Raw genomic sequence first — 21,498 nt, 5'->3', positions numbered from 1 at the left:
ATGTGTTACGGAACGAGTAAAGTGACTTGCCGGTAACGAGATTGAACAAGGTATCGGTATACCAACGATCGAATCTCGGGCAAGTAAAATACCGCTAGACAAAGGGAATTGAATACGGGATTGATTAAGTCCTTGACATCGTGGTTCATCCGATGAGATCATCGTGGAACATGTGAGAGCCAACATGGGTATCCAGATCCCGCTGTTGGTTATTGACCGGAGAACGTCTCGGTCATGTCTGCATGTCTCCCGAACCCGTAGGGTCTACACACTTAAGGTTCGATGACGCTAGGGTTATAAAGGAAGCTTGTATGTGGTTACCGAATGTTGTTCGGAGTCCCGGATGAGATCCCGGACGTCACGAGGAGTTCCGGAATGGTCCGGAGGTAAAGATTTATATATAGGAAGTCCTGTTTCGGCCATCGGGACAAGTTTCGGGGTCATCGGTATTGTACCGGGACTACCGGAAGGGTCCCGGGGGCCCACTGGGTGGGGCCACCTGCCCCGGGGGGCCACATGGGCTGTAGGGGGTGCGCCTTGGCCTACATGGGCCAAGGGCACCAGCCCCAAGAGGCCCATGCGCCTAGGGAACCCTAGAGGGAAGAGTCCTCGAGGGGGAAGGCACCTCCGAGGTGCCTTGGGGAGGATGGACTCCTCCCCCCTCTTGGCCGCACCCCTTTCTTGGAGTAGGGGGCAAGGCTGCGCCTCCCCCCTCTCCCTTGCCCCTATATATAGTGGAGGGGTGGGAGGGCATCCATACCTGAGCCTTTGGCGCCTCCCTCCCTCCCGTGACACCTCCTCCTCTCCCGTAGGTGCTTGGCGAAGCCCTGCAGGATTGCCACGCTCCTCCATCACCACCACGCCATTGTGCTGCTGCTGGATGGAGTCTTCCTCAACCTCTCCCTCTCTCCTTGCTGGATCAAGGCGTGGGAGACGTCACCGGGCTGTACGTGTGTTGAACGCGGAGGTGCCGTCCGTTCGGCACTTGATCATCGGTGATCTGAATCACGACGAGTACGACTCCATCAACCCCGTTCACTTGAACGCTTCCGCTTAGCTATCTACAAGGGTATGTAGATGCACTCTCCTTCTACTCGTTGCTGGTCTCTCCATAGATAGATCTTGGTGATACGCGTAGAAAAATTTTGAATTTCTGCTATGTTCCCCAACAATAAAAGTGATTCCATTAGTTCAAATATGAAACAAAGGGTTTCTTGTGCCGCTGTCGTCATCGCCATCCGAGAAATTTTGGTCCCCGCGCCTCCAGCTGCCATTTTGGCGCTGAGAGGTGGGGGGACCTCGGATCTTCAAAACCTCTTTGTTCTTCGTCAACGCCTAGTGGTAATCATAGTTTGGTGAGAATAAACTTCATCTCATTCTTTGGCAGTGCCATGAGGTTAGAGAGTTTTCTGTCTTCGCAGATTCGATTATTCGGATCTGATGAGTTTATGTTGTTGTGTCAAGTTTTTTTTGTTGGTTTGATTCTTTGTGGAGGTGAAATCTTTCATCGACATCATGCTGAAGATATATTGATTCGACAACCTGCACTTCTAAGGGATCATCCCTGGTCCAAGTACGTTCATCAATCAAAGCTTTCCATCTGTTTAGATGGGCCACTCAAGGCGCTTTCAAAAATCATGCAGGTGAAAGAGTGACAACATCGTTGTTTCAATCTAATTGCAACCTCTTTACCGAAGTGTTTGGAGTATTTTTTTCAAGCAGAGATTACTACCGCGAAGAAGGTGTATACAAGAGACTTCATTGTAATTCTTAGTCATAGGAGTTACTTTGTATTTCCTTGAATCTTAGGTTCAAATCTGTGTACCTGTAATTGTTATGACCAATAAAGTTACATGTGTTTCTAAAAAAATGATCTTAATTGTTTTCCTTTTTGAAAAACTAAAAAAATAATGTATGCTTTCTTCTCATCCATCGCCAGCCAAAAATTTAGAGTTGCTAAAAAAGGCAGAAATAGAGCGAGCATCCTTAATAATCGACCAATGAGAAGAGAGCGTGCATGCATGCATATCCATCTAAACTGGAGAATCATCGCCGAAGCTCGGAGAAGAAGGTGGGAGACCGACCATAACGATGTGCAGGTACCAGCAGGATGACAGGGATCTGGAAGAGGCGCCGTCGAGCTCGCCGCGGCTTGTGGCGGTGTGCGTCGACAGTGGCAGGAACAGCGTGAGCGCGTTAAAGTGGGCCGTCGAGGAGGCGCTCGCGGGGAACAGGAACAGCCAGCCCCAGCCCATCGTCCTCGTCCACGTCAAGAAGCCGGCGCAGCCGCGCGTCAGGGAGATCCTCCTCCCGTTCCGCGTCTTCTGCGCGCGCAAAGGCGTACGTTCCTTCCTTTCATCCACACGCCGGCCGGTGCACGCAGAGAAAAAGAAAACCAATTTGATGTGAAGGTGCATGCAGGTCTTCTGCATGGACGCGGTGCTGGACGACGGCCACGGCGACGTAGCCAGGTCGATCGTCGAGTTCGCGTCGCGCGGCGTCGTCGAAAAGCTCGTCGTCGGCGCCACCGCGAGGGGCCTCTTCCGAAGGTACGTACGTGCGTGCCTCGAATTAAGTCGTCGCCGTGGTGTGTGTTTCTGTCGTCGTCGTCGTTCTCGCGGCCGTAACAGCGGCAGCGTGTGGATCCCCTGCCAGAAGGTTCATGGCGGCCGACGACATCCCGACGGCCATCTCCAAGGGCGCGCCGGACTTCTGCGACGTATACGTGATCGGCGAGGCCGGCAAGGTCTCGTCCGTCCGAGCCTCCACGGACAGGGCTCCGCGCGTGTCCCCGCTTTGGCCGGAGATACGCAGGCTCGCCGAGGCGGCTGAGAATCTCTGGTCGGAGATACGCAACCTCGGCGAGGCGGCCGCGAGTCCACCGGCGGGACGTGACCGGCTGGGGCGCCGATATGGCGGGCCGGTTTCCATGCCCGATATATTGCAAGAGAATCAGGAGCTCCGTCGTGCCAACGAGACTGTAGCACAGCGGCAAGAACTCCACACCCGGATGATTTTGGTGAGTAGGAAGTAAGAACACAATCTATTTGAGAATCTAATAGTCGAGCCGTAATTCGTCCATGCATGATATGTACGAGTAGTAACATTTGTTCTTTGCAGATGCTTTTCGCGGAGTTGGGTAAAGAACCGCCCCGGGAGCTGCTCCTACATAATATTGGAACTCCGAGCAATATGAATCGACAACAAGAGCCTGTTACATTCAACACCCTGGTTTACGAACAGTGATAAACCGTCCCTTGTTCATGTGTCATGTCACATAGCACCATCAAGATTGTCTATGCCAAATGCCACATGAGTATTCAGTTTGTGGTACCATGTATTGAACCATTTGTAATGATCTTGAACAATCTTCGACGAAACAAATACTTCCTCCGTTCCATAGTTTGAACTAAAACCATGACATGTGTTATAGAACGGCGGAAGTACTTTTTCGTTGTCCTAAGTCTTTCAAAAATACTTAAATCCTAGACATGCATCTGGGACCCTAAACTTTTCATACCGAGCAAATTCCGTCTCCTGACCTTATTTTTAGGCTTATGACGTATGATGTGGAATTGTAGTTCCACAGAAATGATAGGCTATTCAACCAAAAAAATATAAAAAAACAGAATTATGATCAAGTAAACAAAAGCTAAAAAGAGATATGAAAAAAACACTCACAAGGAAAGTTAGAAAATAGTTAAGTATTTACAACGAAGTTTTTAATTACATGTAGGGAATTATGCTCCTAGTACAAGAGCTTGGCAGGTGGGTTCACTTTCATAAAAACCATACAAAACCTACAACGCAAGTATAATAATTTGGCTTGGAGGTGCATTTGAGGTACAAATTGCTCTTGTGCCAACACATGGACACCAGCGGGGCAAAGTGCATGCACTGAGCTTCTCAGATTCTTTGCAAAATGGGCACTGTGAGTCTATGAAATTTCGGCCAAACGGCCCCGGGCTTTGTAGACATCTAGTTTAGGTTAATAAAACTGACCTAATCCAGCCATCTCACGTGCTTAGCGTTTCTGGCCATCTATTTTTTTGATTTGGACATTTCTGATCATTAAATTTGTTGTCCTAAGAGGCTGCTGCTCCAGAAAAAATGAAGCACTATGGTTAACTGGGTCACCTCTGCCAGCCCATTTATCTAACCGAACATAGTCCAGGGAAAAAAAACTATTCGGTCGATTCATGGGTGGTCGATATAACCATCAACAAATTACGCATATCGCACAACGCCGCCACACATGGATGATCTCGATCTCTTCACCCGTCGGAGCCCAACACCAACGGCGGCGTTGATGTCCGTGGACCCCGTGGCTGAGCCAACTCCACCCCTTCCCTGTGCCGCCGTCTCATCATGCGCCTTGGTGGGTGCAGGCCACCACGTCCCATGCGCAACTCTTGGGCCACCACTGCAAGCCACCGCTCCCACCGTCGCCTTCCCCGTCGTGTGCACCAGAAGGATGACCTTTGATAACCCACAAGTATAGGGGATCACGACAATCTTTCAGGATAGTATTTCACCCAAATTTATAGATTCGACACAAGGGGAGCCAAAGAATATTTGTAAGTATTAGCAGTTGAGTTGTCAATTCAACCACACCTGAGGAACTAAATATCTACAACAAAGTGTTAGTAGCATAGTAGTATGATAGTTTGATAGCAGTAGCAACAGTAGCAACAGTAACAATAGTAACGGTAATAGTAACGGCAGCAGTTTTGTAGTGGTCGTAACAGCAGCAACAATGAAAGTAACTTAGCAAAGATCAATATGTGAAAAGTGTAGGCATTGGATCAGTGATGGATAATTGTGTTGGATAACATTCATCATGTAACAGTCACAACCTAGAACGATACACAATAGTTCTAATTCATCAATATAATGTAGGCATGTATTCCGTGTATAGTCATACGTGCATATAATAAGAACTTGTATGCCATCTTTTTTCCTACCCTCCAGTGACAGCGGGGTCCATAAGGAAGTCTAAGGGATATTAAGGTCTTGATACGTCTCCAAGGTATCTATAATTTCTGATTGTTCCATGTTGTTTTATTATCGATCTTGAATGTTTTATAATCATTTTATAGTCATTTTATATCATTTTTTGGTACTAACCTATTGACATAGTGTCAAGTGCCAGTTGCTATTTTTCCATGTTTTTACATCGCAGAAAATCAATATCAGACGGAGTCGAAATGCCACAAAACTTTAAGATGAATTTTTATGGACCAAAAGGAAGAAGTTGGGCCCTGGTTGCACCTAGGGGGAGTCCCGAGGAGGGAACAACCCACCAGGGCGTGCCCACCTCAGGTGCCCCCGGACCACCTCTTTGCTCTATAAATACCTAAATATTCCCAAAACCCTAGGGGAGTCGATGAAATATTCATCCAGCCGCCGCAGAGTCCAGAAACACCAGATCCAATCTAGACACCATCTCGGATGGGGTTCACCACCTCCATTGGTGCCTCTCCGATGATGCATGAGGAGTTCTTTGTAGACCTTCGGGTCTGTAGTTAGTAGCTAGATGGTTTCATCTCTCTTTCTTGATTCTCAATACAATGGTCTCTTGGAGATCCATGTGATGTAACTCTTTTGCGGTGTGTTTGTTGGGATCGATGAACTTTGAGTTTATGATCAGATCTATGTTTTTATATCCATGAAAGTATTTGAGTTTCTTTGATCTCTTTTATGCATGACCTCTTATAGTCTCATATTTCTTCTCCGATATTTGAGTTTTGTTTGGCCAACTTGATCTATTTATTTTGCAATGGGAAGAGGTGCCCGGTAGTGGGTTCGATCTTACGATGCTTAATCCCAGTGATAGAAGGGGAACCGACACGTATGTGTCGTTGCTACTAAGGATAAAAAAATGGGATCTATATCTAACACAATGGATAAACGGATCTTGTCTACATCATGTCATCGTTCTTATTGCATTACTCCATTTTTCCATGAACTTAATACACTAGATGCATGCTGGATAGCGGTTGATGTGTGGAGTAATAATAGTAGATGCAGGCAGGAGTTGGTCTACTAATCTTGGACGTGATGCCTATGTAATGATCATTGCCTGGATATCATCATAATTATTTGAGGTTCTATCAATTGCCCAACAGTAATTTGTTCACCCACCGTTTGCTATCTTTCTCTAGAGAAGCCACTAGTGAAACCTACGACCCCTGGGTCTCTTTCTCATATTATTTGCCTTTGCGATCTACTTTTATTTGCTTTTATTTTTAGATCTATTAATTCAAAAACCCAAAAATACCTTCCTGCATTTTATTTCTATTTATTTTATTTGGCGTTCGATCTATCAATTTATTACAACTTATTCCCGTCCGCACGCTATTTCTGGCGCCGTTACCCGAAAGGGATTGACAACCCCTTTAACACGTCGGGTTGCGAGTGGTTGTTATTTGTGTGCAGGGGCTGTTTACCTTGTGTTGCTTGGTTCGCCTGCTGGTTTGATAACCTTGCATTGGTTTCATATCTGAGGGAAATACCTACCGCCGTTGTGCTGCATCATCCCTTCATCTTTGAAGAAATACCGACGTAGCTTCAAGCGACATCAAAAGGAATATTTGGCGCCGTTGCCGGGGAGGATCTTCAACATAATCAGGTTCCTAATCACAAATCTCCACTACAAGAAATATGACAACTTGCGACCATCACTATTGGTCACTAAAAGGTCATTGTTTTTCATTTGCGACCTTTTTATGACCAAAAACAGAAGGTCAAAAGCTGGCGGTCGTAAACTGAAATTAACGACCTTCTCTGTGATAAGGTCGTGGAATTCCATGACAAAAACAAAAGGTTGTTGATTCTATGACCTTCTGTTTTGGTCGCTAGCTCTCTGCCCAGGCCATGTCGGATCCGACGTGGCAAAATTGCGACCAATTGAAAAGGTCATTGATAAGAATCGGCCCGGTCCAGTTTGGTGTTTTAGATGGGCCGAGCCCAACAATTGAGCCTTTTTATATGTATTTTCTTATTAATTTTGGTCAGCTATATGGGCCAAGCCTTACAATTCAGCCTTTTTATTTTCTGGGCCTAGGCCATTTCACAGTTCGTTTCATTAAGCCTTTTGTTACCGGTTTTTCTTAAATGCACAATATTCCAGCCCACTATTGTTTTGGCCATAGCCTTTTTAGACCCGAAATATTACTTGGTCCAGTAGAACGTGTTCGGTCTTTTTCATTCATAGATTTCAATTTTACACATTTCAACATAAAACAATAAATAATTCTTGATTAAATTATTAAATACAGAATCATTTGTTCAAATATTCAGAACATGATATAGATGTTTGCATGTCCAACCGCATATACACGGTGGAAAACTAGCAACATCAACAACATCAAATATTCAAAACATGGTGGAAAACTAGCAACATCAACTAAAACTGCGGTGCGCATCTCGAGGCTTCCTTGATCTTCTGTCATAGCACCAGCATCCTCAGCAACATTAGATCCTGATGTACATCATAAACTATTAGTGAGATACATTGGGAGTTAAATTATTGCCAATAAAAAATATTGAGACAATTATACATACATGCCCAAATGCTTCAGTTCATTAAACACTAAGCAAGACATAGCAAAAATTCCAACAACTTGACAACAACACGTTAATCTGTTGTTCTACACTTCCACTACAACATTCAAGCTCATGTTAGGCACCAACAATGCTAACCTACAGGTACCAGCATGGTATATTGATACAAGTGCATGTCATGCAATGAACGTCACTGTAACACATTCACCTGAAGAAGAGTACTGTACTATTCTACTACCACGACCATCCATTCAACTGACAGCATCTAACAATACTAGTAAGCCCACACGGACTAACATCACAAGGCAGGAGAGAATAAAGGGAATCAAGACCTGATGATGATAGTGTTGACAATGATCTAATTGGAATTATCAAGTAGAGCAAAAGAGCAGTGTGACCATCAAGTCGCAGTCCTGAAGAAAGAAAGAACTAATAGGGTCAACTACTTATTTATTCAGAATTGAGAGTTGAACAATCATCAGAAAACTAAATATACTGCTCAGCCAACTAAATAACACATGATTCAGTCACACAGTATAATTCTGACTATAATATAACAAGAGAACTAAAGATACTACATACTTAGAACTCAACTAATAAGTGAGAATGATCCAATCTGATGCAAACAACTGATTTTATTTGTTGATATTACAAAAGGAAGTGTATAAAACAAACTGCAGCAAACAAGCTTTGATTTGCTGCTCCAAATAGAGGACCTTGGGATTGGGGTGCTGATCACATAAGTAAATAAACAATAGTACATCTCCAAAACCTTAAATATGGCATCAACTTCTCAGATCACAAAGGTAAATGAACAATAGTATATGTCTGAATTTATAGCATCACACACAAGGTCTAAATTTATACTATGTTCCTTTAGTAGCAAGAGCTGGTTCATGTCTAGCTATTGCAGATAACTAGTACATTTTCACACACAAAATAGGATTGCACTATATATTCACAGCATGTACGAATACTTGGATTAATAGACTAATCAACCATCACTTCACAGTACCAAAAAAATGGGGTGGCGCTCACCACTTCGGATGTGCAGCAGCCATGAGGGCTTCTTCCTGTTCCACCTGCAATAGCGACATCGGCAGCGGCGGCGGCAGCTTCTACAGATCTGAGACACAAAACAAAACACAGGTAGGAGGAATCAGAGGGAGGGGTGATGAAGAACATGGCAGGCATTTATATGATGGCAGTACATAACTACATATGAAACAAATAGTAGTCCATACTTGCATCATCATGTGTATAACAAAATCAAGGTGGCCTCTACATACATCACTACTAGAGTAGAGAGCCAAACATAATAATTCTACCAGGATACAATGTAAACGCAGAGTCACACCATTGACAGATTAAGACTTACAACATGTTTGGTGGCTTAGTGGGCAGATGTATGCATGCACAAAAAGGGGGATAATTTTTCAATCAAACTGAAGAGAAACACACATCATTCAGCAACCAGTACAAATCCCTGTAGCTGTAGGTGCATGCATGGTGTAACAATGAGTAATCAATAGCATTTCAGAGTTGTGCAGTTACTAGTGTGTCGTCCTCTGTTTACCACCCCACACATGGGCGTGAGAAAATTGCTAAAAACCACTGATCCTGTGCTAATCTACTTGGAAGATATGGCATATGATGGCAAGCAGTGGATATGAAACAAACACGACTCCACACATGCACATGAAGGCCTACAGCACAAGGGGGTTCGGAGGAGGTGGGAATCATACCTAGCAGCAACTGCTGGCTGGACTCTACCCAGCAACAGCAGTAGGCCTGGCCTGGCCTTGAGGTCCGATGCATCCACATGAGAGGTGATGATAACCCAACGAGGAGCTAAAGGCAGAACAAATATTCTCTCAAGTTCTATCGACCACCGATACAACTCTACGCACGCTTGATGTTCGCTTTACCTAGAACAAGTATAAACTAGAAGTACTTTGTAGGTGTTGTTGGATAGGTTTGCAAGATAATAAAGAGAGCATAAATAAAAAGTAGGGGCTGTTGTAAGTAAAGAAGCAATAAAGTAAATATAGCGAGTGTGGAAAAGTGGTGGTAGGAGTTGTGAAATTGCCCCTAAGCAATTGACTACATTACTAGACCGATAGCAAGTATTATGTGGGAGGGGCCACTGCTAGCATGTCATCCCTGACTTGGAATTCTATGCACTTATGATTGGAACTATTAGCAAGCATCCGCAACTACTAACATTCATTAAGGTAAAACCCAACCATAGCATTAAGATATATTGGACCCCTTCAATCCCATATGCATCAATTTCTATGCTAGGTTGAAGCTTCTGTCACTCTTGCTCTCCAATACATAGTCCTATCAACATACAACTAACCCTACGGTGTGATCTGCACGCGCGCGCTCATATGATGGGCACCAAAGGATAGCAGCATAACCACAAGCAAATTAAATCAATCGTAGCAATTCATCAACCACCGATAGGACAACAAAAATCTACTCAGACATCATAGGGTGGCAACACATCATTGGATAATAATATGAAGCATAAAGCACCATGTTTAAGTAGAGGGTACAACGGGTTGCGGGAGAGTGGACCGCTGTAGATAGAGGGGGGAAGGTGATGGAGATGTTGGTGAAGATGGCGAAGGTGTTGGTGTAGATCACGGTGATGATGATGATGGCCACGACAGCATTCCGGCGCCACCAGAAGAGAAGGGGAGAGGGGGCCCCTTCGTTTTCTTCTTCCTTGACCTCCTCCCTAGATGGGAGAAGGGTTTCCCTTCTGGTCCTTGGCCTCCATGGCATGGTAGGGGCGAGAGCCCCTCCGAGATTGGATCTGTCTCTCTGTCTCTCTCTGTTTCTGCATTCTCAGATTCTTCCCTTTCACCGTTTCTTATATTCCCGGAGATCCGTAACTCCGATTGGGCTGAAATTTTAACACGATCTCTATCCGGATATTAGCTTTCTTGCTACGAAAGAAGGGAACCAACCGCCTTAGGGGTGGCCCACGAGGGTCAGGGGTGCGCCCCCCTGCCTCGTGGCCACCTCGGGCACCGTCTCATGTGGATTTTTCTTCCCCCAAATCATATATGTTCCAAAAAAAATCTCCGTCAGTTTTTATCCCGTTTGGACTTCGTTTGATATGAATATTCTCCGAAACAAAAAACATGCAACAAACAAGAACTGGCACTGGGCACTGGATCAATATGTTAGTCCCAAAAATAGTATAAAAATTTGCCAAAAGTATATGAAAGTTGAATAATATTGGCATGGAACAATCAAAAATTATAGATACGACGGAGACGTATCAGCATCCCCAAGCTTAATTCCTGCTCGTCCTCGAGTAGGTAAATGATAAAAAAGATAATTTTTGATGTGGAATGCTACCTAGCATAATCTTGATCATATGTCTAATCATGGCATGAATATTAAGACACGAGTGATTCAAAGCAATAGCCTATCATTTGACATAAAAACAATAATACTTCAAGCCTACTAATAAAGCAATCATGTCTTTTCAAAATAACATGGCCAAATAAAGTTATCCCTACAAAATCATATAGTTTGTCTATGCTCCATCTTCACCACACAAAATACTCACATCATGCCCAACCCCGATGACAAGCAGAGCAATTGGTCCATACTTTTTAACGCGCTTCAGCATTTTCAACCTTCACGCAATACATGAGCGTGAGCCATGGACATAGCACTATAGGTGGAATAGAATGGTGGTTGTGGAGAAGACAAAAAGGAGAAGATAGTCTCACATCAACTAGGTGTATCAACGGGCTATGGAGATGCCCATCAATAGATATCAATGTGAGTGAGTAGGGATTGCCATGCAACGGATGCACTAGAGCTATAAGTATATGAAAGCTCAAACTAAAACTAAGTGGGTGTGCATCCAACTTGCTTGCTCATGAAGACCTAGGGCATTTGAGGAAGCCCATCGTTGGAATATACAAGCCAAGTTATATAATGAAAATTCCCACTATTATATGAAAGTGATAACTCAAGAGACTCTCTATATGAAGAACATGGTGCTACTTTGAAGCACAAGTGTGGTAACAGGATAGTAACGTTGCCCCTTTCTCTCTTTTTCTCTCATTTTCTTGTTTTTTTCTTCTTTTTTAGTAGGCTTCTTTGGCCTCTCTCTTTTTTTGGGGCTTCTTTGGCCACTTTTATTTTGATAACCTCACATGGGACAATGTTCTAATAATCATGATCATCACACTTTTATTTACTTACAACTCAATATTACAACTCGATATCTAGAACAAAGATATGACTCTATATGAATGCCTCCGGCGGTGTACCAGGATGTGCAATGATCTAGCGTAGCAATGACATCAAAAAATGGACAAGCCATGAAAACATCATGCTAGCTATCTTACGATCATACAAAGCAATATGACAATGAATGCTCAAGTCATGTATATGATGATGATGGAAGTTGCATGGCAATATATCTTGGAATGGCTATGGAAATGCCATGATAGGTAGGTATGGTGGATGTTTTGAGGAAGGTATATGGTGGGTTTATGGTACCGGCGAAAGTTGCGCGGTACTAGAGAGGCTAGCAATTGTGGAAGGGTGAGAGTGCGTATAATCCATGGACTCAACATTAGTCATAAAGAACTCACATACTTATTGCAAAAGTTTATTAGCCCTCGAAGCAAAGTACTACTACGCATGACCCTAGGGGGATAGATTGGTAGGAAAAGACCATCGCTCGTCCCCGACCGCCACTCATAAGGAAGACAATCAATAAATACCTCATGCTCCGACTTCGTTACATAACGGTTCACCATACGTGCATGCTACGGGAATCACAAACCTCAACACAAGTATTACTACTAATCCACAACTACCCACTAGCATTACTCTAATATCCTTTATATCGCAAAACTATTGCAAGGAATCAAACATATCATATTCAGTGATCTACAAGTTTTATGTAGGATTTTATGACTAACCATGTGAATGACCAATTCCTGTCATCTCTCTAAATAGATATAAGTGAAGCAAGAGAGTTTAATTCTTTCTACAAAAGATATGCCCATGCTCTAAAAAATATAAGTGAAGCAAAAGAGCATTCTACAAATGGCGGTTGTCTATGTAAAGAGAAACAGGCAATCCAAACTTCAAATGATATAAGTGAAGCACATGAAGCATTCTATAAAGCCATACTCAAAAGATATAAGTGAAGTGCAAATAGCATTCTATAAATCAACCAAGGACTATCTCATACCAGCATGGTGCATAAAATAAAAATGAAAACTAAATGCAAAAGACGCTCCAAGATTGCACACATTGCATGAACGAAACGAATCCGAAAACATACCGATACTTGTTGAAGAAAGAGGGGATGCCTTCCGGGGCATCCCCAAGCTTAGACGCTTGAGTCTCCTTGAATATTTACTTAGGGTGCCTCGGGCATCCCCAAGCTTGAGATCTTGCCTCTCTTCCTTCTTCTCACATCGAGACCTTCTCGATCATCGAACACTTCATCCACACAAAACTTCAACAGAAAACTCGGTAAGATCCGTTAGTATAATAAAGCAAATCACTACTCTAAATACTGTTGCAAACCAATTCATATTTTGTTTTTGCACTGTGTCTACTGTAGTATAACTTTTTCATGGCTTAATCCACTAATATAAATTGATAGTTTCATCAAAACAAGCAAACTATGCATCAAAAAGAGAATCTATCTAAAACAGAACAGTCTGTAATAATCTGAACATTCACCATACTTCTGATACTTTAAAAATTCTTCCAAAATTAGGAAAACTAAAAATTTTGTATAGGAAGACAGTGCAAAAAGAATCAGAACCATTTGAAGTTCCAGCTAAAAATGTAAAATCGCGCACTACAGCCAAAGTTTCTGTCCTGCACCGTACAAACCATCAAGCAAATGTAAACATCCTAAAGGCAAACCTTGGCACATTATTTTTATAATAAAATGGAATTGTAAAAGGGGATAATTAACAAAGTCTCCATGAGCATGAACAAAGTTCAAGGCTAGCTCCCACTTCAACAATGCTTGTCTTTCTCACTTTCGCTTTCCTTTTTGAAAAAGTTTTGGGTTCCCCTCTTTATTTTTGTTGTTTTTAAACTATATAAAAGCACTCAACAGAAATAAATGACTCTTTAAAACTTCCGGGTTGTCTCCCTGGCAGCGCTTTCTTTAAAGCCATTAAGCTAGGCATATAGTGCTCAAGTAGTGAATCCACCCAGATCCCAAGGTATATCAAAGCCAATTTTAATTAACAATGATTTGTAATTTAGTAGTGAGCACAAAGTAACATATATAACGTAATGACGAAGTCTAACTCTCTTCCTATGCATCGGCATGTCATAAAAGAACAATTCATGCACACAAATTAAAGGCCAATGCATAGTATAAACAATTTCTTGCAATTTTATCATATTGGAAACATAGAGAGGTGGAGATATAGTTCCTCTCTCATAATAATTGCAAGTAGGAGCAGCAAGCACATGCATAGTATATTCATCAAAATCATCATGTGCAACGGTAAAAGGCAACCCATCAATATAATCCTTAATAAGTGCAAACTTCTCCGATATAGTGTAGTTGGGAGAATTCAAGAAGATAATAGGACTATCATGCGTGGGTGCAATAGCAACAATTTCATGTTTAGCATAAGGAACTATAGAAAGTTCATCTCCATAAGCATAATTCATATTGGCATCTTGGCCACAAGCATAGCAAGCATCATCAAAAAGGGATATTTCAAAAGAATCAACGGGATCATAGCATTCATCCTTTGGTAAGCACAAAGGGAAATTAAACAATGTATGATTTGAAGAGTTACTCTCATTAGAAGGTGGGCACAGGTAGCTAATCCGCTCTTCCTCCTTTTGTTCTTCGCTCTCCTCCTCATCTTTTTCATCCAATGAGCTCATAGTTTCATCAATTTCTTCTTCCATAGACTCCTGCAAAATATTAGTCTCTTCTTGGACAGCAGAGACTTTTTCAATAAGCGCATTAATATAGGAATTATTCATAATTATCATAGCAATATTTTAAGATATCTAAATTTTCAAGCCTATAAACATCATCATCATAAGCTTCATGCTTTTCAAACAAAGATTCAATTTCATAAGCACCCTTAAAAGCAACAAATTATTCTATTTGTTCCACATCATAGTAATCATATATACCATTAGCATAAGAAGTTAAGGTTTCATTATCATTAAATTCACATGAAAAGGGAAGATTTGGACCCTTCACCTTAGAGCAACAAGTATAATCATATCTCAAGCATAGTTGCCTAGCATACCAATTCAACATATGAATCTGATCCCATAATAGTTTCCCTTTTTGTGTAAAGCGGTAATCCCTAAAGTACGAATAAGTTTTGGATTGAGATTTCACATAAGCATTGCACAATGATCCGCATTAGGCGGGGCACGTTGATCCAACGTTACTCCCATTACATAACTGAATGGGGTTTTCTTAGGATTATTAAAGTAGTACATAATATTTTTCACATAACCAACATCGAGGGTTTTAGGAGGTTCCCCATCTCCATGAGTAGCAAGTACACCTAATTTTTTTTGGTATTTCGTGTTCCATATCCATAACTAAAGATAGAGAACAACTAAGAACAGAAAATAAAAATTACTTAGTGATAAAGCAAACCAGCACACACGAGAATATTCACCCACGCTATTGCTCCCCGGCAACGGCGCCAGAAAAAGGTCTTGATAACCCGCAAGTATAGGGGATCACAACAGTTTTTGATAAGTAAGAGTGTCGAACCCAACGAGGAGGTAAAGTCAGAACAAATATTCCCTCAAGTTATATCGACCACCGATACAACTCTACGCATGCTTGATGTTCGCTTTACCTAGAACAAGTATGAAACTAGAAGTACTTTGTAGGTGTTGTTGGATAGGTTTGCAAGATAATAAAGAGAGCGTAAATAAAAAGTAGGGGCTGTTGTAAGTAAAGAAGCAATAAAGTAAATATAGCAAGTGTGGAAAAGTGGTGGTAGGAGTTGTGAAATTGCCCCTAAGCAATTGACTACTTTACTAGACCGATAGCAAGTATTATGTGGGAGAGGCCACTGCTAGCATGTCATCCCTAACTTGGAATTCTATGCACTTATGATTGGAACTATTAGCAAGCATCCGCAACTACTAACGTTCATTAAGGTAAAACCCAACCATAGCATTAAGATATATTGGTCCCCCTTCAATCCCGTATGCATCAATTTCTATGCTAGGTTGAAGCTTCTATCACTCTTGCCCTCCAATACATAGTCCTATCAACATACAACTAACCCTATGGTGTGATCCACGCGCGCGCTCATATGATGGGCACCAAAGGACAACAACATAACCACAAGCAAATTAAATCAATCATAGCAATTCATCAACCACCGATAGGACAACGAAAATCTACTCAGACATCATAGGATGGCAACACTTCATTGGATAATAATATGAAGAATAAAGCACCATATTCAAGTAGAGGGCACATCGGGTTGCGGGAGAGTGGACCATTGTAGATAGAGGGCGGAAGGTGATGGAGATGTTGGTGAAGATGGCGAAGGTGTTGGTGTAGATCGCGGTGATGATGATGATGATGGCCACGACAGCGTTCCGGCGCCACCGGAAGAGAAGGGGAGAGGGGGGCCCTTCGTCTTCTTCTTCCTTGACCTCCTCCCTAGATGGGAGAAGGGTTTCCCCTTTGGTCCTTGGCCTCCATGGCATGGGAGGGGCGAGAGCCCCTCCGAGATTGGACCTGTCTCTCTGTCTCTCCCTGTTTCCGCGTTCTCAGATTCTTTCCTTTCACCGTTTCTTATATTCCCGGAGTGTAACATCCCAAATTTTCAATTTGAAATGTTATACATTAGAGCATCATGCATATCATATTTTAATTTTTGCATTTTGATTGATCCTAGAAATTTTACGCAACTAAATGACCCATGGAGAGAGTTGGGGATTTCGTTATTTTCATATTTGAGTTTTCTCAAATTTTGAGAATAGGATCATTTGATTTTATTTATTTTATAATCAATTATTTCTATTACAAAAATATGAGAGAGGGAATAAAATGACTTTCCCAAAATAAAGAAATACTGAGGATTTAATAATAAAATCAAATAAGATTTTATTTCGGAGTTTTTTGGTGTTTTATTTGAATTTAGGATAAAAGTGTGTTTTTCAAAATTGCATTTAGGGCCCAAATAAATGTTCATCTTGTGCGGCTTGATTTTAGAAGCCCGTGAAAATTTATTTCATAATTTTTGGAGTCCGTTTAGTATTTCTTTTTATTTTTCTTCTGAGCGGAATAATTAAAAAAACGAACCGACCTACGGGCCGTGTCCGACTAGGACTCCGGCCCGAGGGGGGGCTCTATAAGCCGGGGCAGCCCACCCCGAGGGAAACCCTAGCCAGCCCCAGCCCAGCCGCCGCCGCCGCCGGATCCCGCTGCCGAGGTTCGTCGCGCCTCGTTTTCCGTGCCGAAAAAAAGAAAAAAAAGAAAAAATAATATTCGGCGTTCGTCATTTTTTCTTTTTCTCGGATTAAATCCGCGATTTTTCTGATCGCGATTCCTGACCCGATTTTCGTTTTAGTATAACTTTTCGCTCGTTTATCGGAATCAGGCGATTCAAGCGCCTAGGGATTCGTCTCGAAACCCTCTATCCGAGTAACCAACTTAAACAAGGTTTTGCTACTGTAAAATTTGCCCTAGATCTAGATTACTAGAACGAAGTGTTTTCTTTTGCCGTTTGACTTTCGTTACTTTGTTTGATTTGATTCTTTTTGCCAACCGGAGTTCTTAAGTTGAACCTTCTGGTTAGATCTCTTATTTGAGTTTTACCTATGCATTAGATGAGTACTTATTGTATGCTTGTTTGTTTGTTTGCGATAGAGTATCCGGAGTGCGCCGCCTGTTACTTCGAATCGTTAGGTTTCGCGGATCATCAGCAAGGCAAGTAACACTTTGATCATACCTTTTCTACTGCCCAGTTTTATTGCATTAGATCAATCCTCACACATTGCATGATTAGGATCTAATTAAATTGTGGGATGGGAAGTAGATGAGGTAGTACCTATTATCTGTTTATCAAACCTTTGGGAGTTATGTCTACGTTTGCTTATTATGTCATGCTATGCTAGTAGACGTGGATTGGGAGAGTGAAATCCATGACAGATGTGAGATTGTTAATTAAAGGTTTATCTAAGGTGGCAACTTAAACACACATTTGGGTGGATTGAGGCACCTGGGTATTCCAGGACTTGCCTGTTTTCTTTTGGACCGCCACCCAGGCTCAAAGGGATCATGAGACTATTCATACTAGAAACTTCCGTGTGCAGCCACAAGCTATTATGGGCTCTAGCATAGTTGACTAAGTTGTGCGAACTCTTACAGTGGTAGACTAGCAGATGTAGGGGATGTAGGTGGTACGGTCTACCCGATCGTAAGGTGCTAGCGCTTCTGAAAGACTATGTCTCGGTCATCCGTCTTCTCAAACACCATGTAGTGCGAGAAACCAAACGGAGGCGATCGAGTCTTGTGGGGAAAAGTGCGCAAACCTCTGCAGAGTGTAATAAACTAATCATGGTTAGCCGTGTCCCCGGTTATGGACATCTTGAGTATCTAGTACCTGGATTATCATGTGAATCTCAACATGTTACTCTAAATTAATTTTGTTGGGTTATGTTTAATGATGATGCTTAATTGGGATTGAGAATGCTGTCAACCATTCTCAATGTTTAACAACCACCATGATAGTAATTAAATTTATTCCTTTGAAGTAGGGAAAAATTGGCTTTACGCAAAACTGTAACCATAGAGCTTTCCACCAGCCAAATATGCATATAGTATAGCTGTTTCATTCCATTACTCTCTATGTGTTACCTTGCCAGCATATTCCATGTGCTGACCCGTTTTCGGGCTGCAACGTTAATGTTGCAGACTTTTCAGACGACGATTAAGGAGTTTTTAGGTCGTGGTTCTATACTCAGTGATGCCGTTGGAGTTGATGGACTCACTTATCTTCCAAGCCTTCCGCTGTTATCGTTATTAGATGGCCTTAAGCCATATTTATTGTAATAAGTTCTCTTTTGAGACACTCGATGTAATAAGTGTGTGATTGCTACTCTGCTATAAATCCTCCGAGTACTGTGTGGTGTCAGCATTACTGATCCAGGGATGACACCGGAGCACAGAGATCAGACTGTTTGAGGTCTGGTCGCTACAGAGATGGTATCAGAGCACACGCTGACTGTAGGACACGACCACTAAGCACAAGACCTAGATCACTATTCACTCTCTTCTCTTCTGACCTCTCATCTTTTCTACTCTTTAGGATGGCGGATGCAAGGAACAAGTTCACACAACCGGATGAAGATACACCCTTTGGACGACACTTGAAGGAAGTCACTAGATACCTGAACATAGGAGTACCAAGCTTCACGGGAACCTACAACGCCACTTTACCTGAAGAAGAGCGCTGGATGATTCAAGTTCAAGTTCCAGGAAGGACGTTCATGCCAGTCACTGAGCCCATAGAGTTTTCTTTTGATGCACCAACTTGGAGTCTAGGAAAGAGCATGGCAGCTCACATCGCCATGGGACGCATTGGAGAAGTCTACCGCAAGGATCTCAAGGATACTATCTACCAGATTTGTGGGCGCCGAGATGAGCACTGGGAGATGATCAGCACCAGGAAGGATAGGTCAATTGCAGCTTTTATCCAGGAGTTAAACCAGCACATTCGATGACAGGAGAGCCAGATGTGCGCCGACATGATAGATCTGAAGAAGGCTAAGACTAGAATCAAGGAACTGGAGGAAGAACTCAAGGCTACACGTGAAGATTATGAAGAGGAAATTGAAGTATTGGTGGAGAAGAATGACGACCTGATCAAGAAGATTGGAATATTTATGGGAGGCCCTACGCCAGTAGAGGAAGACGAAGAACCCACGGAGATTAGCCCGGAAGACTACATCATCATCGACGGCACCGACTCAGAAGCAGATAGTAGAGATGATGACTATGTTGATGAAGCTGGAGCAGATATCATGGAGTCTGCAACCGAAGAATATTTCTAGTAGACCACCTTATTAGTAGTAGTAGTCCACCATGTAAATATAGTAGTCCGAGCACTTTTGCGATAGATAGATCGATTGTATGCCCTTGTTTGATTGATTGAAGTGAATTGTTTGTTTTGCCTCCGGTGCATATGGGTAGTGTTTTCTCTTTAGACCCCCTCTATTCTTATATCTCATCTTTTCTAAACCCTCAGATGCCTCCGAGACGTGAACCCGGATTTGCCTTTCCACCGGAGCTCACCCAGTTGATCCAACAGCAGAACACGTTGATGCAGTTGCTAGTCCAGAATCAGAATCAGGGGAACAACAACAACAACCCACCACCACCACCTGTTGACCACTTAGCCCGTTTTCTTAGGCTGAATCCGCCGGTGTTTTCCAGTAGCACCGAGCCGATAGTAGCAGATGATTGGCTCTGCAAGACAGCTAGGGAGTTGACCACAGCCGAATGCACAGATGCAGAGAAGGTGAAGTTTGCCGCACATCAGCTAGAAGGACCCGCAACATCATGTGGGAGAATTTCACAACCACTTTCCCCATTGACACTGTCACATGGGACCAGTTTCAGCAGGCTTTTCGTACTGCCCATGTTTCAGTAGGAGCTATGGCCATGAAGAAGCGTGAGTTTCGCAACTTGCGCCAAGGAGGAAGGACAGTTGGCCAGTATGTGGAGGACTTTAGTAAGTTAGCACGTTATGCCCCAGATGATGTCACTACGAATGCAGCTAAGCAGGAGAAGTTTCTAGAAGGATTGAATGATGAGCTGAGCATGCAGTTGATGGTAGCAACCTTCAACAACTACCAGGAGTTGGTAGATCGTGCTCTTATGATTGAAGGGAAGCAGCAGCAAATTGAGAATCGCAAGAGGAAGTATGGACAAGGAAAATATACTTCAGGAGCTCAGCAGAAGCCACGTTTTACCCCTAGACCGGGAGGACATTTTCAGCATACCCATGGAGGAGGTAGCTCGCACAATCACAATGGCACCAAGAATGGTAATGGCAATGGAGGAAGCAACGGCTAGAACCGCACCAACCCCTCAACCCCAGCCAAGAAGGACTTAAGCCAAGTCACTTGCTTTAAGTGTTCAAAGACCGGACATTATGCCAATGAATGTCCTGAATTGCAAAATGGAAATAGCAATGGAAGTTCTGGGAAGAAGTTGAACCCTTTTAACATGGGACAGGTGAACCACGTTAGCGTGGAGGAGGTTGAAGCTCAGCCCGATGCAGTAATAGGTAAGTTTTTGGTTAAGTCATTTACTGCACTCATTCTTTTTGATACTGGCGCATCACATTCATACATCTCAAGGGGATTTGTGGATAAGTATAACCTACCAACCCAAGCCCTTAGGTCACCCATGTTAGTAACCTCGCCCGGAGCAGAGTATGTGGCTAGTCTATGGTGTGATCGGTTACCATTAAGGATTGGTAACTATGTTTTTCCCTCAGACCTAATAGTATTGGAATCTCAAGGATTGGATGTGATATTAGGCATGGATTGGTTATCAAAGTATGAAGGGAATATTGAGTGTGCTAGTAAGTCAATTTTGCTTACCACACCAGAAGGGAGAAGGATCAAGTATGTATCCCGGCATGTGCCAAAGAGGACTCAAGTAAATTGCCTAACAGGAGTTGTGCAGGAGGAAGTACCAGTGGTAAGGGATTTTCCTGATGTATTTCCAGAGGAGTTGCCAGGCATGCCACCGGATAGAGATATTGAGTTTTTGATTGAGCTATTGCCAGGCACAGGGCCAATATCAAAGAGACCATATAGGATGCCAGCAAAGGATTTGGTGGAAATTAAGAAGCAGATTAAGGAGTTACTGGATAAAGGATATATTCGCCC

General features: G+C 42.7%; 1 protein-coding gene across 1 annotated transcript; it reads left to right on the top strand.

Moving 5' to 3' along the window:
* Nucleotides 1-2,039: 2,039 nt before the first annotated feature.
* Nucleotides 2,040-3,398, top strand: LOC123154749 (uncharacterized). The gene is made up of 4 exons (XM_044573394.1): nucleotides 2,040-2,340; nucleotides 2,422-2,549; nucleotides 2,656-3,019; nucleotides 3,121-3,398. Exons 1-4 carry the CDS (start codon nucleotides 2,092-2,094, stop codon nucleotides 3,244-3,246), a joined length of 867 nt encoding a protein of 288 aa, XP_044429329.1. The 5' UTR covers nucleotides 2,040-2,091; the 3' UTR covers nucleotides 3,247-3,398.
* Nucleotides 3,399-21,498: the final 18,100 nt, after the last annotated feature.

This window comes from Triticum aestivum, chromosome 7A, assembly GCF_018294505.1.
Source record: "Triticum aestivum cultivar Chinese Spring chromosome 7A, IWGSC CS RefSeq v2.1, whole genome shotgun sequence".
Lineage (NCBI taxonomy): Eukaryota > Viridiplantae > Streptophyta > Magnoliopsida > Poales > Poaceae > Triticum > Triticum aestivum.
Note: the sequence above shows the minus strand (reverse complement) of the source record. Positions and strands in the feature narration are given on the sequence as shown.

Coding starts and splice junctions, on each gene's coding strand:
- LOC123154749 (XM_044573394.1), top strand. CDS start 2,092: ATGTGCAGGTACCAGCAGGATGACAGGGATCTGGAAGAGGCGCCGTCG. Junction 2,341..2,421: donor TCTTCTGCGCGCGCAAAGGC/GTACGTTCCTTC, acceptor AGGTGCATGCAG/GTCTTCTGCATGGACGCGGT. Junction 2,550..2,655: donor GCGAGGGGCCTCTTCCGAAG/GTACGTACGTGC, acceptor ATCCCCTGCCAG/AAGGTTCATGGCGGCCGACG.